Raw genomic sequence first — 13262 nt, forward strand, 5'->3', positions numbered from 1 at the left:
GGCTGGATGTCAAAGTTAAAATCAAATCAAGTGTTTTTCTATTTGACTCCTTCTACCATTGCATCCTGTCATTGGTGGCATTGCTGATGTCACGCTATTATCAGATTACCTTTCTGAGTAAGAAATTAAAGGAAGTCAAACTTTGTGGAGTAGATACAGTCACAGCATGAAAAGTAAAAAGCAGAAGAACAAAAGACGTCACTCATAGGCTGACTTTCCAGAGAAGTTTATTACTTTCACATAAACCCGTAACTGTGCTTCTGTGGAGTGTCCAGATCAGAGGAGGTGATTGTGCAGCTACAAACAGAAGCTGAAGACTTCTTTATGAAGCTCAAACAAGGATCTTCTCTCTGGCCGTCTTCGCCTCGAAACTGCAGAACAGCAGTTGTGAATATTTGAAGTTGTTTTGGTTTTTGGCTTTTTCATGTTCCTCATCTTACATTTATGATAGTGGAAAAGCTTCCTCTCTGTGTGCTGGAGTTTGAAAAGAAGTATTCCTGAACTCTTTAAGAGTTTCAACAGCAGTTCCTTCACCTGCCTTTGCTTAGGCCTTCAGCTTGGCTGCCTGAGACGGGACTGAATTAGCCTCAACCACACCTCATTTAAGTGATTTTTCTAAGTCAACGTCTATGATCATATTGCCTTTTTGTAGGAGTCTTTAGCTCTTTCTTCCTCAAAACTATTTCTCTTGTCCAAACCTTTCATGTCTTTGTCTTCACTTTGGGTGGATTCTGACAAGCTCCTTTTGGAAAACATGAGCTTTACCTTTTGGACATAAACTGTATAAAAGGTGGATCCTAGCCATGGTGCCATTTTGAAGCATCAGCATTGTGAATTCAGAATTAATGACCTCTATAGTTTCACACTTTGCAGAGTGATCCAGTGGACCTGATTGGACCCTTTGGATTTTGTTTGTCAACTGCACAGGGATGAATTGGTACATTTGGACGTTTTACAGATATGGTTGTAGGAAGCTGGCAGGTTAAAGACTTTGTACATTTCTCACTTCAGAATTATTGTACATAGTTTGTTTTGTAACCAGCTGTAAAAGACTAATAGGGTATTGTCATCATCCTCCTGTGTGGACGGGCGATGTGGACATCCAAGTTTGTGAATAGGTGTATCTACTAAAAATCTTGGACAAGTTTGAATCTCATTGGCCTCGACCTCAAGGAAAGAGTTCAGAGGTCAAGTTTTCTTAAAATCTTGTGAATGCAATAACTTGAGAACAAGGCGATGTGGGATTTTGAAACTGATACCATAGGTGTATCTAGTAAGAGGCTGATGGGTACCACTGACCGCTGCCAGTATTGTTTTTATTTGGTTTTGTTTCAGTTTTAGATTATTCTCATATGTATCATGTCTAGTTTTTAATTTTTCTTTTCTGTTTACTAAAATATTGTGGTCCTGCTGCAATTTTAAATAACCAAGAGTTGGGGATGGCCACATTTTTACTAGGCGTGACCAGAATGGGCAAAGTTAGAAAGGAGTATGTTAGAGGGACAGCTCAGGTTGAACGGTCGGGAGAAAGAGAGGCAAGGCTGAGATTATTTGGACATGTGCACAGGAGTGGATATTTTGGGCAAACAATGATGAAGATGAAGAACCAGGCAGGAGGAAAACAGGAAGACGTATGTATGTAGTGAAAGAAGACATGCAGAGGGTTTGTGTGACAGAGTAGGACACTGGGAAGGCTAAGATGTAGGCAGATGAGCCACTGTGGCGACCTCCAAAGGCCGAAAAAAGGGGCTGTTTGGCATTTCTATCAGTCATTTTCCCAGGTAAAGCAGCTTGGTTGAAGTTAAAACACCAGTAAACCACCTGTTTGCTTTTCTGCACATTAAACTGATCCAATCTTTTTAGCTGCTTCTGGTGACATTACGGTAAATTGTTCTTTTATATTGTTCATTTAATTATGAATTTTATTTAAAAATAGATTTTATATGGATTTCTATTTTTGTGGATAAAGGTAACTTTTCTGTATGCCAGTGGGGGAAAATGCTACGTTAATCACTGATTTTGTTTTAGTCTTCTATAATATTTTGTCACAAGCACATCTGGCTTTAGTGCATGTGTGAAGAGCTTTCTAACATAGGAACTCTGAGTGCAGTCCAGGATATTTGCAGAAGGACAAAAAGTAATTATTTGATCTCGTCTTTATGAGCTGTGACCACTGTCCTGCCTCTTTAAAGAATTTTGTCTTTTTTGTCGTTTTTTTTTCTTTCTTTTTTAAAATGGAGCTTTCTGGATGTGTTTTTGTTCCCCGACAACTGCAATTGATCACCCAGTGGATTGTTGTATTGGAAGTGTTTGTGTGCCTCTGAAAGTTAGACGCCTCCAGTCTGTTCACAGAGGACTGTGTCCTCCAACCAAAATTCAATAGGCTGGAGCCTGAAAAACACACACACACACACACACACACACACACACACACACACACACACACTCAGCTGGTTTCAGGAAAAAGAAATAAGAATCTTGCATATGTGAACTCCTGGTTTTTATGAATGCATGTGTTTCTGTGTGTTTCTTTGAATTTTAGTGGTGTGTGTGTGAATGTGTCTCTGTGTGTCTCTCTGTCTGTGCATTGGCCCATCTCTCTGCTCCCTGCTGCTTTAATATTTCATGCCCTCTCTTTGTGATCCTCCTCCAGGCCTCCCAGACCAGGAGGAACCCCGGAGACTCCTCGCCGGACGCCTGCCGCCCCCCCTCAGCCCTCCAACCCGGCGCTACAGGCCCAGATCAAACAAGGTAACTACAAAAGGAGGTGGCGCTCGCTTCGAACACCCCTGGGGCCCTGTGGGGAGGGAAGGAGGGAGGTGGGGTTTGATAATGCAGCCCACTGGCAATAAAACCCACCGAGGGTTGAAGAAAAGAAACAAAAATATCACAGGAGGAAGCTGCTGTTGTTTCCAAAGTCAGCAGGTCTTTAAAGGGCTCTCTTGCAGTTGTTGAACTTCAAAGTACAAACATATGACTGCAGCTTTGCATCTGGGTTCTCTGGACTGTGCTCTGATAAGGGTAGCATGGGTGGCAGTGCTCTGCTTTAATGGCTTTGAAGGGTTTTTCTTTGACTCAGTTGTCATCACAAGTTCAGAGATTCACTGTGAACACAAAACAGATTAGCGCAAAAACCTAAAATGACCGGTGTTTGTTCATAGTTGTGTGAATTGACTTTACTTTGGTCCGAATAAGTCTGAGTTTGTGCACTACAAACCCTGTGAGAAGAGTGAAGAAACAAAACTAAATACAGGACGAATTACGCTGGGCTATGGGCAGCATTTGTTGTTTGTCTTAGTGAGTGTTCTGTTACAGTTTGTGTGCTGTGATGCATCCCAGCATGCAAAGCGTACAAAGCATTCCTGTTTACAGGAAGAAGTTTATATGAAACTGGGTCAGATTGAGGTCGGATCATGTTCTCGCTACGAATGAGCCATTCTGGAGTTTTCAGTGTTAGGCCAGGGGGTTTCTTCTGAATTAGGTTAAAAGCAAATGAAGTCATGTTCAAAATCAGTGTTAAAAAACAAAACAAAACCCCACAGGCACATTTTCGGAATAATGCTTGCACCTCAGTGTTGGGTTTTTTTCTTTTTTCTTTGCCTTAATGATTTTGTGAATAAAATGTACTTTGTTTATCCCAAATTTGGGGAAATGGCTGTTTTTTTGGGGGGTTTTTTATCGGCATGAAAAAATACAAAAAAAAAAAAAGAAATAACCCTCCAAAAACAGTAACAAAGAACAAACACAAAAAAGCAGCTCATAAAAAAACAATATTTTGTATCTGTGTTTGATGTTAGAAGCACAGCTGTTAGAAAAAGTATTGAGTAAGTGGTGCAGAGGTAGGTGTCCATTAATTATCCATAGTCCTTCACCACAGCCGGAGTCATTTGGATGACCTCTACGTTAGTTAGTGGTGAAATCCAAACAAACTTTTACTCTCTTTGAGTTGATCTAGTCTCCTCCAGGAGGGTTGGAAAAATGGCAGCACAAGAAGTAAAGTGGTAAATGGACTGTGCTTAGGAAGTGCTTTTCTACTCACACTGAGCTTTCTTACTACAAGACTCATTCACCCAGTCACACACACATTCTAGCAAGCGCTTTTGTTTCTTTGCCTAACATTGAGTCACACACACACTTCAGTGGATGCAGCTCATGGTTCAGTGTCTTGCCCAACAATACTTTGACATACAGACTAAAGGAGCCAGGGATAGAACTACTGTCGTTCCAGTTAGTAGATGAGAGGGATGTCGCCAGAACCAATACTTACGGTACGGTTTGATACCAAAATTCTGTGAATGCAATGTTACTTGTTTTTCTTTGGTACCACCAAGGCTGTATATCCAGAACTGACGGGGGCACCATACAACCCCAAGTGTTCTAGACTGTCTGTAGATGCTGAAAATGAAAACGGCCCAAAAGCAAAAGATTTGCTCAGTTTCCATGATAGCTCTGCTCTAACTCAGTGATAGGAAAGGCAGTGTTCGAGGGGTGGTTACCAAGGGATGATAATGGATTCACAAGAAGTGAAGAGAAAATTATGTTATTGTCTTTTTCAGACCAAGGGAGGAAATACTTCCAGTTCAGAGAAGCACTTAAAAAAAAATCCAGACATGTTCAAAGAATTCAAGCTGAGTAAGCTTCAGGTCATAGTAACAACATCCAAAATATTGTCCTCCTTACGTTATCCTGAAATGCAGTTCATCATTTTGTCCAAAACAGCTGGCACTGAAATGAAGTCAGCTTCTTTTCATAGGCTAAAATATTTGCAATGGCTCACATTAAATGCTGAAGCTAACATAATGTAGCTGTGATATTCGTAGGCTACTCTACAAACATCCTACCACATCACACATTACTGTGTGTAATCAACAAATTAAAATGTTACCATTTTAAATAAATGATCTGCCACCATGTTAGCATTTTACAACCAGTTGGCATTTCTTTTCCACCACACAAACTAGTTCAAGTTTAATAACGTGGAATAATTATTTTGTTTTGGTGTTGAATTGTATAAGTCTGCTGTTATTGGACCCGACTGCTAGTAGATGACCCACTCTACCACCTGACCCCACAGCCTCTGAGTAAGTGGAAATCAGCCTCTATCTTAAGCAAAGGTTAATCACGTCTGTGGCAGATCAGTAAACAGTCGAATGAACAACTTCTGTGATTGGAAATGCTTATATTTGAAGTCAGTGAATGATTCCTCTGTGCATCCCAGAAAAACTTTACTAAAATATATTCTGTTGCTTCCCCATGTGGTATCTCTGTAACTTTGTGGGCTGTTTTCTTGACCATAACTGTAAGAGCTGGATGATCAAACGCCTAAACAAGGCAAAAAGAGGGAGAGATTTACAGGTTTGCACAGAGAAACCTGCTCTGCTTCACTGTAGGGGATGTTTTAACCAGCTGTCACCATCTGCCTGCTCCCCACCCACACACACATCTGCCTACCACACAGCAACAGCCTCAATACCTACAAATACACACCGCTAAAAATCAGGTCCACATGCATACACACACAAGCGTGTGCTATAAGTGGCACCCTCGGGTGTTGGGTGGAGGCAGGGTTTCTGTGCCATTGTCACGGCTTAATGGAGGCCAAGCGTGACAAGCGCGTGGACTTATTCACGCCACACGCCTATTCACCGCCATTCAGAGGGAACGCTCGGCCGTGACCTCTGCTTAGCCAGCTACTCCTGCGTGGCGTGTGTGTGTGGCTTTGTGAAGAAGAGCAGTGCTGTTAACCCTGCTCACCGTCTCTTTTCACATGGAAATAAATGAGGAGGCCCCTCTAATATACTCCGGTTAAGCAGAGAGATGAACAGAGAGAGCAGGGAGTCCACGCATGATTTTTTTTTAAGGACCCCCCCCCCCCCCCCCCCCCCCCCAAAAAAAAAAAAATGTCACACACTTAGTATTTTATTATCATGTTCACGACAAGGTGCAAAAGAGCTTTCAAATTCTGTCTCTATATTACATTTTTTTCCCAAAAAGGTAAAGTAAACTTCATTTAATAAAGTCATGAAGAATATTACCTTCATATTATGCTGAACTTGTCACACAAGTTCAGACTGGAAATAACAGAATGGAAATGCTGGTTGCTTTTCTTAAAAGAACTTTATAGCAATCATCTTCTTTCTTCTGGTTCCTCTTTTCTTCTACTTATTGAATTTTCCTTCTTTTCCTTCCTCTCTTCTCCTCTTCCTCCTCCTCCTCCTCCTCCTCTCCTGTGCTCTTTTCCACCTTCTTCTCATTCTCTTTTCTTCTTTTCCTTTGGGGAGGAGGTGAAGGAGAAGACATTCTTCTCCTTTGGGTTCTCCTCCTTGTTTTTATCCCCATCCTTCTTGTTTTTCTTCTTTCTCTGCTTCTTCTACTAGTTCATTATCATCTTTTCCTATTCCTCCCTTTTCCCTTTTTGTTGTTCACTTCTTCCCCTCGCCATCTCTTCTTTTTTCCCTTCCTCTTGTTGCTTTTTACTGTCTTTTCTTTCACCTTCTCATCTTCCTTCTCCTCCACCTTACTCTTCATCGTATGCTCTCCTTCTTCTTTCTTCTTCTCGTAAAGTAAATCATTTCAATATATGCTTTAGAAATATTCAGCTTAGACATAAATAGCTCTATATCATCTATATAAGTATTAGTATTTTATTAAACCAACATTTAAATCATGCTACAATGGTCAGGAGATAACCTGCCAGCTAAAACTGGTTTAAGATGGACAAATAAACATTTACTGCTCCTCGTGTACTGGCAAACTGCTGTCTAATTACCTCAAACTGATCATTTACTGTTTCAGTCTTTTTTTTCCTCCCTATTCTCCTCTTCTGTCTCTTCCTCTCTTTTCATTGCTCACTGCATGGCTTCAGCCTGCTGCCTGTTCTCTGCACAAACACCACTCCCTTCAGGATTTCTTTCACTTACTTCCATTCAATCTCTCTTTTGTATTACAGGGTTTCTTTCTTCAACCATTTTTTTTCTTTCTACTTTTCTACTGAAGTAATGTTTCTCCGTTTCCTTTGTTGTCTTTGTGCTTCATGTTTCCTCTGTACTAGATTAACTTTGTTATCAAGAACTTGATCAAGAACAATTTTCTGTGTATCTAAGGACTAAAGAAATGTTTTTTAAAATGGTGTATATCAATGAGGTTTAACTTTTACTAAAGTGCCTTAAAGGTTTCAGGTTTGTAGTTCTGGTTCATGAAATTATTAAAATTACACTGGGTGCATAACATTTTTACCTGTAGACTTAAAGTAACTGGGGTTTGTTTGGGGTTTTTTGATTGTTCCAGGTTGAAAAGGGTTAAAAAAATGGTACTATAGTCTGAAAACTTTCTTTTAGCTGTTGGTTGCTTGGGTGGTGTTTTATTGCTTTCACTGAATTCTTGCTGGGAAATACAGTGTCCATCTTCGTTTCTCTTGTTTTTATTTTGACAGTTATGTGAGTTTTCAGTCTTGTTTAACAATTTATATTTATAATTTTTTTATAATCTGCTTTGACTTTTATTTTTTCATTTATTTTTGTTGGTTTGAATTAACTTTTTTTTATCTTGCAATTACTTATGTCACTTTGTTGTATGTGTTTGTTTATTGTTTTAAACAGCTTGAGCACATCCAGTAAATAGTTGAAGGCTTTTATTTTGAAAAGAATGAGAACTCAGAGCATTTAGTTACACTGCTGTTAGTATCTAGGTGAGTTTATTTGGAAAAATTAGGCACCCCATTTCAAAACAAGGCTCAATATTATGACTTGGCTCGCTACGTCCACGTTTTATCCTATCTGTGGGGAAATTTGACATAGCTAAACACTAATGTTAGCCTTTGATCCATTATTTCCAATCCTTTGGTTATCAAGGCCATTTTCACATTTTTCTTTTGTTTACCAAATAAGATGAACTACTTTGATTTTACTTTTATTTGCATATTTTCAAGCAGAAGAACTTAATTCAATTTGAAAAGGAAACATTATTTTCTAACCTCTGGCTGTTCTCTTTTTTTCTGCTGTTCTTTTGTTGTAACTTCATTTCTTCTTCCCTCCTGTCAAACTGCTTGTCTCTTCTCTCTGTTGGGTACTTAATATATTCACATCTTTCTCAACTGTTCTTTCCTTCTTGACTATTTCTTTCCTTCTCTTCCTTTACAAGCTGCTGTAGCTCCTGCAGCCAACACCGTTGCTGCTGCTGCCGCCTCTGCTGGGGCTCTGGGAGCCCCTGGGGGACTCCCTCAGGGGGCTCCTGGCTACCCCAGCCCCGGGCCTGCTTCTCATAACATCCTCTCAGTCAACGAAGGTACTGACTGAACTGACGGCTGCCACTTAGGAAAAGTCTCAGAGCCTTCTTCTGCTTCCCAGATCTTTTTCACTGCCTCCTGTCCTTTTTTATTATTTGAATCTGTCCCCCTAATTTCTTTTCTTTTATGAGTTATTCTCTGACCTTCCCTCTTTTAGTGTTTTCTTCTTATCTCTCTTGACTTTTCTCTTTATGTGATTATAATCCCTCACCTCGCCTTGGATCACCTCATTTCTCTTCTCTTGCACCAGTCCTGTTTTCCACTGCAGCCAGTTTTGGTATCTAGCTCCATTTTTGTTGTGTTTAGTTTTTTCCCTGAGTGTCCTATGTCCTTTTTGTCTACAGCGCTGCTATCTTTTTACCTGTTTAGTCCACTTTCAGCCCAGTCAGTTGAAGGAATTAGGTTAATCTGCATGTCACAAAAAACTTTGCATAGGAAGAGGTAGAGTAAATTTGTAAAATCTGGCTTACCAAGCAAGTGATTATTTCTCCAAGCCTTGCACTTTGCAATTTTGTTGAAATTGCAATTCTGGGCCAATCTGTTACAAATTTAATGATTTGTAAATGTGAAATACTCCACAAGAAGCTGCTAACATGTCAGCAGCTCTAAAATGATTTAATGCTTTTCCTAAATTTGGTGCAATAAAGAGTGGTGTCGTCTGCAAACAGGCTGACTTTACTGTTATTTGGAACTGACAGAGTTGAGTGTGCACTGAAAACAATCCTTATGCCCTAGTGTTGTCTCTATTATTCCCAGCTGTTGGCAGTAACATACAGTCCTGCTCCGTTTCTACTGTCTCTACAGCCTGTCTGAATGTCCACATGTCTTGATGTTCCAGTGTCTCTGTGCTGTTTGCATGCTTGCTATTTCCACCTGAGTGTTTCACTGAGGAGATTTAAAAAAACAAACAAACCCAAACAAACAAAAAAATCAAAAAGGAAAGCAAAATGCACACCAGCACACCCACCTCACTGTTTTTTGTTTTTGTTTTTTTTTATTTAATTTTTTTTTTAAATTTATTTATTTTTAAACAGATGCAATATGGAAAATTGCGTTTAAAAACAAACAAAAAAACACAGAGAACTGAAAGCTAACTAAAATTTTGCATTATTGATTTTAAGGCTTCTTTTTTACATGGACTTGTGGTTGGAGTTTCTCTGGTGTCAGAGCCTACTGCTCTCCTTCCTTTCCTTCTTGTATGAACCTTTTTTGTTGTTTTTTCTAAAAAACAGGATTTTGGATTTCACCATGGAGGCTTGCTCTCACTCCCACACATATGATGAATGTGTTCTTTTGTTTGTTTTTCAAAGATTATTTGTGATGTCTAAGGGAATTCAAGGGAATACAAGTTCCTTTTCAAAGCTAATTAACTTTTTTGTACACTAAAACAAATGGGAGACAGCAAGCATGCTCACAGTGTCACATTCTTTCTCAGTACATGTAGGAATATATATATTTTTTTATTTCAATAGCTGTTTAGTCAGAAACGCTGCCCTGCAAAAACTAATTTCTTCCTTTGTTGCTTTTATGCTGTTTATAAGTACTATAATATGTATTACCACTAGCAGTTGCAGTAATAGCAAAACAAATTAACACTACACTAGTAGTTGTTGTAGTAGATAGTGGATACAGTTAACAGAGAACAAAGTGACACCACACACACACACACACACACACACACACACACACACACACACACACACACACTCTCTAACTTTCATTGGACTTCCACAGCTTTGTTCCTGATTTGTCCTGAAGCTTGTCCTGTCGGCAGCAGTTCACCTAGAAGGTGGTTGTGGTAACACGAAGCCCATAAACCCAACTAATGCAACCTAAATAAAACTAAAAGCAGCATATCCAATACGTTATTGAAATAAAAACCCTTTAGGAAAAAAACAAAACAATTTTTACTCTGGTCTCTTCTTGTAAACATTAACAGGTTCCTCTTCATTCCCTCCAGGTAACAATTCAAATTTTTTGGCACTTCTCTCGTTGTTCTTCAAATATAAGTTAGTTCTGCACCATTTGATTTTCTGACTGGTCCATGACAAGGAGGGGACCTTGATGAGCATAGCTTTGTTCCAAAAGTTCATTGGTTGTCAACAAACCAACAAACTCGTTAATGGAGATTGTTTTTGGAGGTTGTTTGTTGTTGCTGTTGACCTTTTTAATAGGACTCATATATGAAATGGATGCTGCCAGCTGCCTGTGAGTACAGTCCTGGAGCAGCTTATGCTTCTTTGTTAACCAAATGAATCCTCAAGCCAAAGTTCAGTCTGATTTTAAAAAACAAACTAACAAAAAAAAAAAAAACAGGAGTAAAATTTTATTTTGGGAACTAGAATTGATTCAAATTTCTGCAGTTTTTGCAAGGCAGCGATTCATATTTGTATGTGGAGGTTGACTGATTCTGATTGCTTTGATTTCCTATGTTATAAACAAAATAGTTATTATAATATATCTGTCACATATGATGAAATCTTTAGTCTGTCAACCTCTACATAGTATTTCTGTAATAACGTTTTATTTTTTCTGTAATATCTGGATATTTCATTGGTGGAGGTAAGTTTATACGGTTCCCCCAGCAAAGAAATTTGTATGAAATTTCTTTCCTGCCTAACAGCCATTCAGTCTCCATCACACAAGTGCATTTCATAGACATGCATCATGTCCAGAAACCATATATTAATCCAATATATGTGATTAAGGTGCTTGATTTATGTTGAGTATCTGCAAATAAAAAGGTAAAGTCACAGATGAGTAAGAGGTGATGTGTATATCTTTGGTGTATGGTCAGAAATATGAATATATGCCATTGTTTTGAGCCCTTATAAAGCGATACCAAGACATTTTGAATGTTTTTGTCACACAACTGAGAAACGGAGCGTTTTAGTGTCTGCCATTTATTGTGAAAGCCTTCAGTGTTTCTTTTTGTTATCAAGTAAAAACCCACATGTAGCTGAGAACACACACTTAAATTCATCATGCCAAGGTATCGTGACAAGGCTTTTGTATACCTGTTGTTTACTCCATCAGACAGACTCTGGTTAGCAGAAAAATTTTTTGTTTGCTCTAACCAAGACTGCAGATAATGTTGTCGATAATATTCTCATCCCGTGTTTGACTGTTGTTACTGTGATTTTTTTTTTTTTTTTGTCTTTCTTTCTTTCCTTTGGAAGTCAGTGCTGTCACATGGAAACAAGTTTTTAAAAATACTTTTTAATGTACTTTTAAAGACTAAAATGGTGAGTTAAGTATGTTCTTTCTCTGCAAGGATGACTCAAGAAGACACTGAAGTTTGTTTTTTGGCCACGATTTAAAATGACGACAACAACAACAAGAAAAAAAAAAAATTACTTTCAAGGCTTTCAAAAACCTAGTAACCCCTTGAACTTTTCCATTTTGTTATGTTACAACAACAAACTTAAAAGTACTTAACTGGGATTTTGTGTGATACACAAACACAACACTGGATCGGGGGCATCTGTTCATATTGTGCATTTGTATTCAGCCCCCTGAGTCGATACTTTCTCAAACTATCTGTCACTACAATTACAGCTGCAAGTCTTTTGAGGTATGTCGCCACCAGCTTTGAACATCTAGAGTTCAATTTGCCCATTCTTCTTTGCAAAATAGCTCCAGTACAGTCAGATTGGATGGAGAGCGACTGTGAACACATACACTCCATTCCATGCCTTGCGTTTGTCTGTTACACAAAATCACAATAAAATACATTCAAGTTCATGGTTGACAAAATGTGGAAAAGTTCGAAGGGGTATGGATACCTTTTCAAGGCACTGCATTAAAAACCGTGTTTCTATTTGACAGCAATAGCATTAGAGAGACTTTAACTTGTTCTTGTAGTTTTTCTGTTTGTGTAAAATGTGTTGGTGTGTGTGTGGTTGTGATTGTTTGTGCAGGATGGAGCCAGCTGGCGGCCATGCACTGCGTGATGCTCCCTGACCTACTTGGCTTGGACAAGTTCAGACCGCCACTGCTGGAGATGCTGGCGAGGAGATGGCAGGACCGCTGTCTGGAGGTATGTATGATGCCATCAAGGAAAAATTGAGTCAAAATTGAAAAAACAAACAAACAAAAAAAAACTGCAATTCCTCTAACGGCCACTTGAGGCAAGCTAAAAAAAAAGTGAGTCAGTCGCCATCAGTTTTGGTCAAGTTACTTCAAAATAGTAATGAGTTACTAATTATTACTTCTCCAAGAAAGTAATCCAATTACTTTGCTGAGTACTTATTTTCAAAAGTAATTAGTTACTTTATTACATAGTTACTTTTAAAAAAAACATGATACACAACCTGAATAAGTAATAAAGCAATTGGCTTTTCAGCCCAATTCTATTGTTTCTGCATAATCTATCGTATAAAAGTGAACCAAATGAAAAAGTCTATTTTAAAGGCTTTTTAAATTAGTTTTAACCTTTTAACTTTATGCACATTGCATAATCAAAAATTAAGTTATATGCAGCAGTCTTTGATTTGAAGAAATTTGTTTAACATTTAAACATATTCCAACATATAAAATAAAATTTTTTTAAATGCTTACACTCACCCTTTCAAATAGATGCAAATAAAACACAGCAAAAATTAAATAAAATCAAAGATTCAGTAGTACTAAGTCCTATCGCTCTTAAATCTATTTTTCTCCTGTTTAGCAGGAGTGGGACCGGTGCAGGTTTTCCCGGTACCACAGCAGTGTTTCTGTGAATTTCACATTCCCGTGGCAGCGTGCTAGGTGCTTGCTTAGATTTGAAGTTAAATTTTTTGCTGTAGAAAGAAGTTTTCTTACCACGCAGAGTGTAGAGCGGACGCTAGTGGTTTTGTCACTTTTTACGGGTCAAGCTCAAAGTAATGTCAGTACTTCCAAGCTTAAACTCTGCACGGTCGTACTCTCTCCCGCACTCCATATTATCCATTGTTGATCTACACATGTCTGTTGCTGCCACGGACGCCGCACGCTCGTA

The 13262-nt window shown here is 38.7% G+C and overlaps 1 protein-coding gene across 4 annotated transcripts in view; it reads left to right on the forward strand.

Annotated features, from left to right (window-relative positions):
• Positions 1–13262, forward strand: part of wdr7 (WD repeat domain 7) — a 96872-nt gene that overhangs the window by 28536 nt on the left and 55074 nt on the right. For 2 of the 4 annotated variants that reach the window (XM_086300072.1, XM_086300073.1), the window contains 3 exons: positions 2654–2751; positions 8140–8283; positions 12205–12323. In XM_086300072.1, coding sequence (XP_086156198.1) covers positions 2654–2751; positions 8140–8283; positions 12205–12323 — 361 coding nt within the window. The remainder of the gene's footprint in view (positions 1–2653; positions 2752–8139; positions 8284–12204; positions 12324–13262) is intronic. The other 2 variants (XM_086300075.1, XM_086300076.1) reach the window with 1 other exon arrangement.

The sequence above is a fragment of the Aulonocara sp. 'chitande type north' Nkhata Bay genome, linkage group LG7 (assembly GCF_057382095.1).
Source record: "Aulonocara sp. 'chitande type north' Nkhata Bay isolate Kocher_YH1m ecotype deep benthic linkage group LG7, A_spYH_male_GT1.1, whole genome shotgun sequence".
NCBI lineage: Eukaryota > Metazoa > Chordata > Actinopteri > Cichliformes > Cichlidae > Aulonocara > Aulonocara sp. 'chitande type north' Nkhata Bay.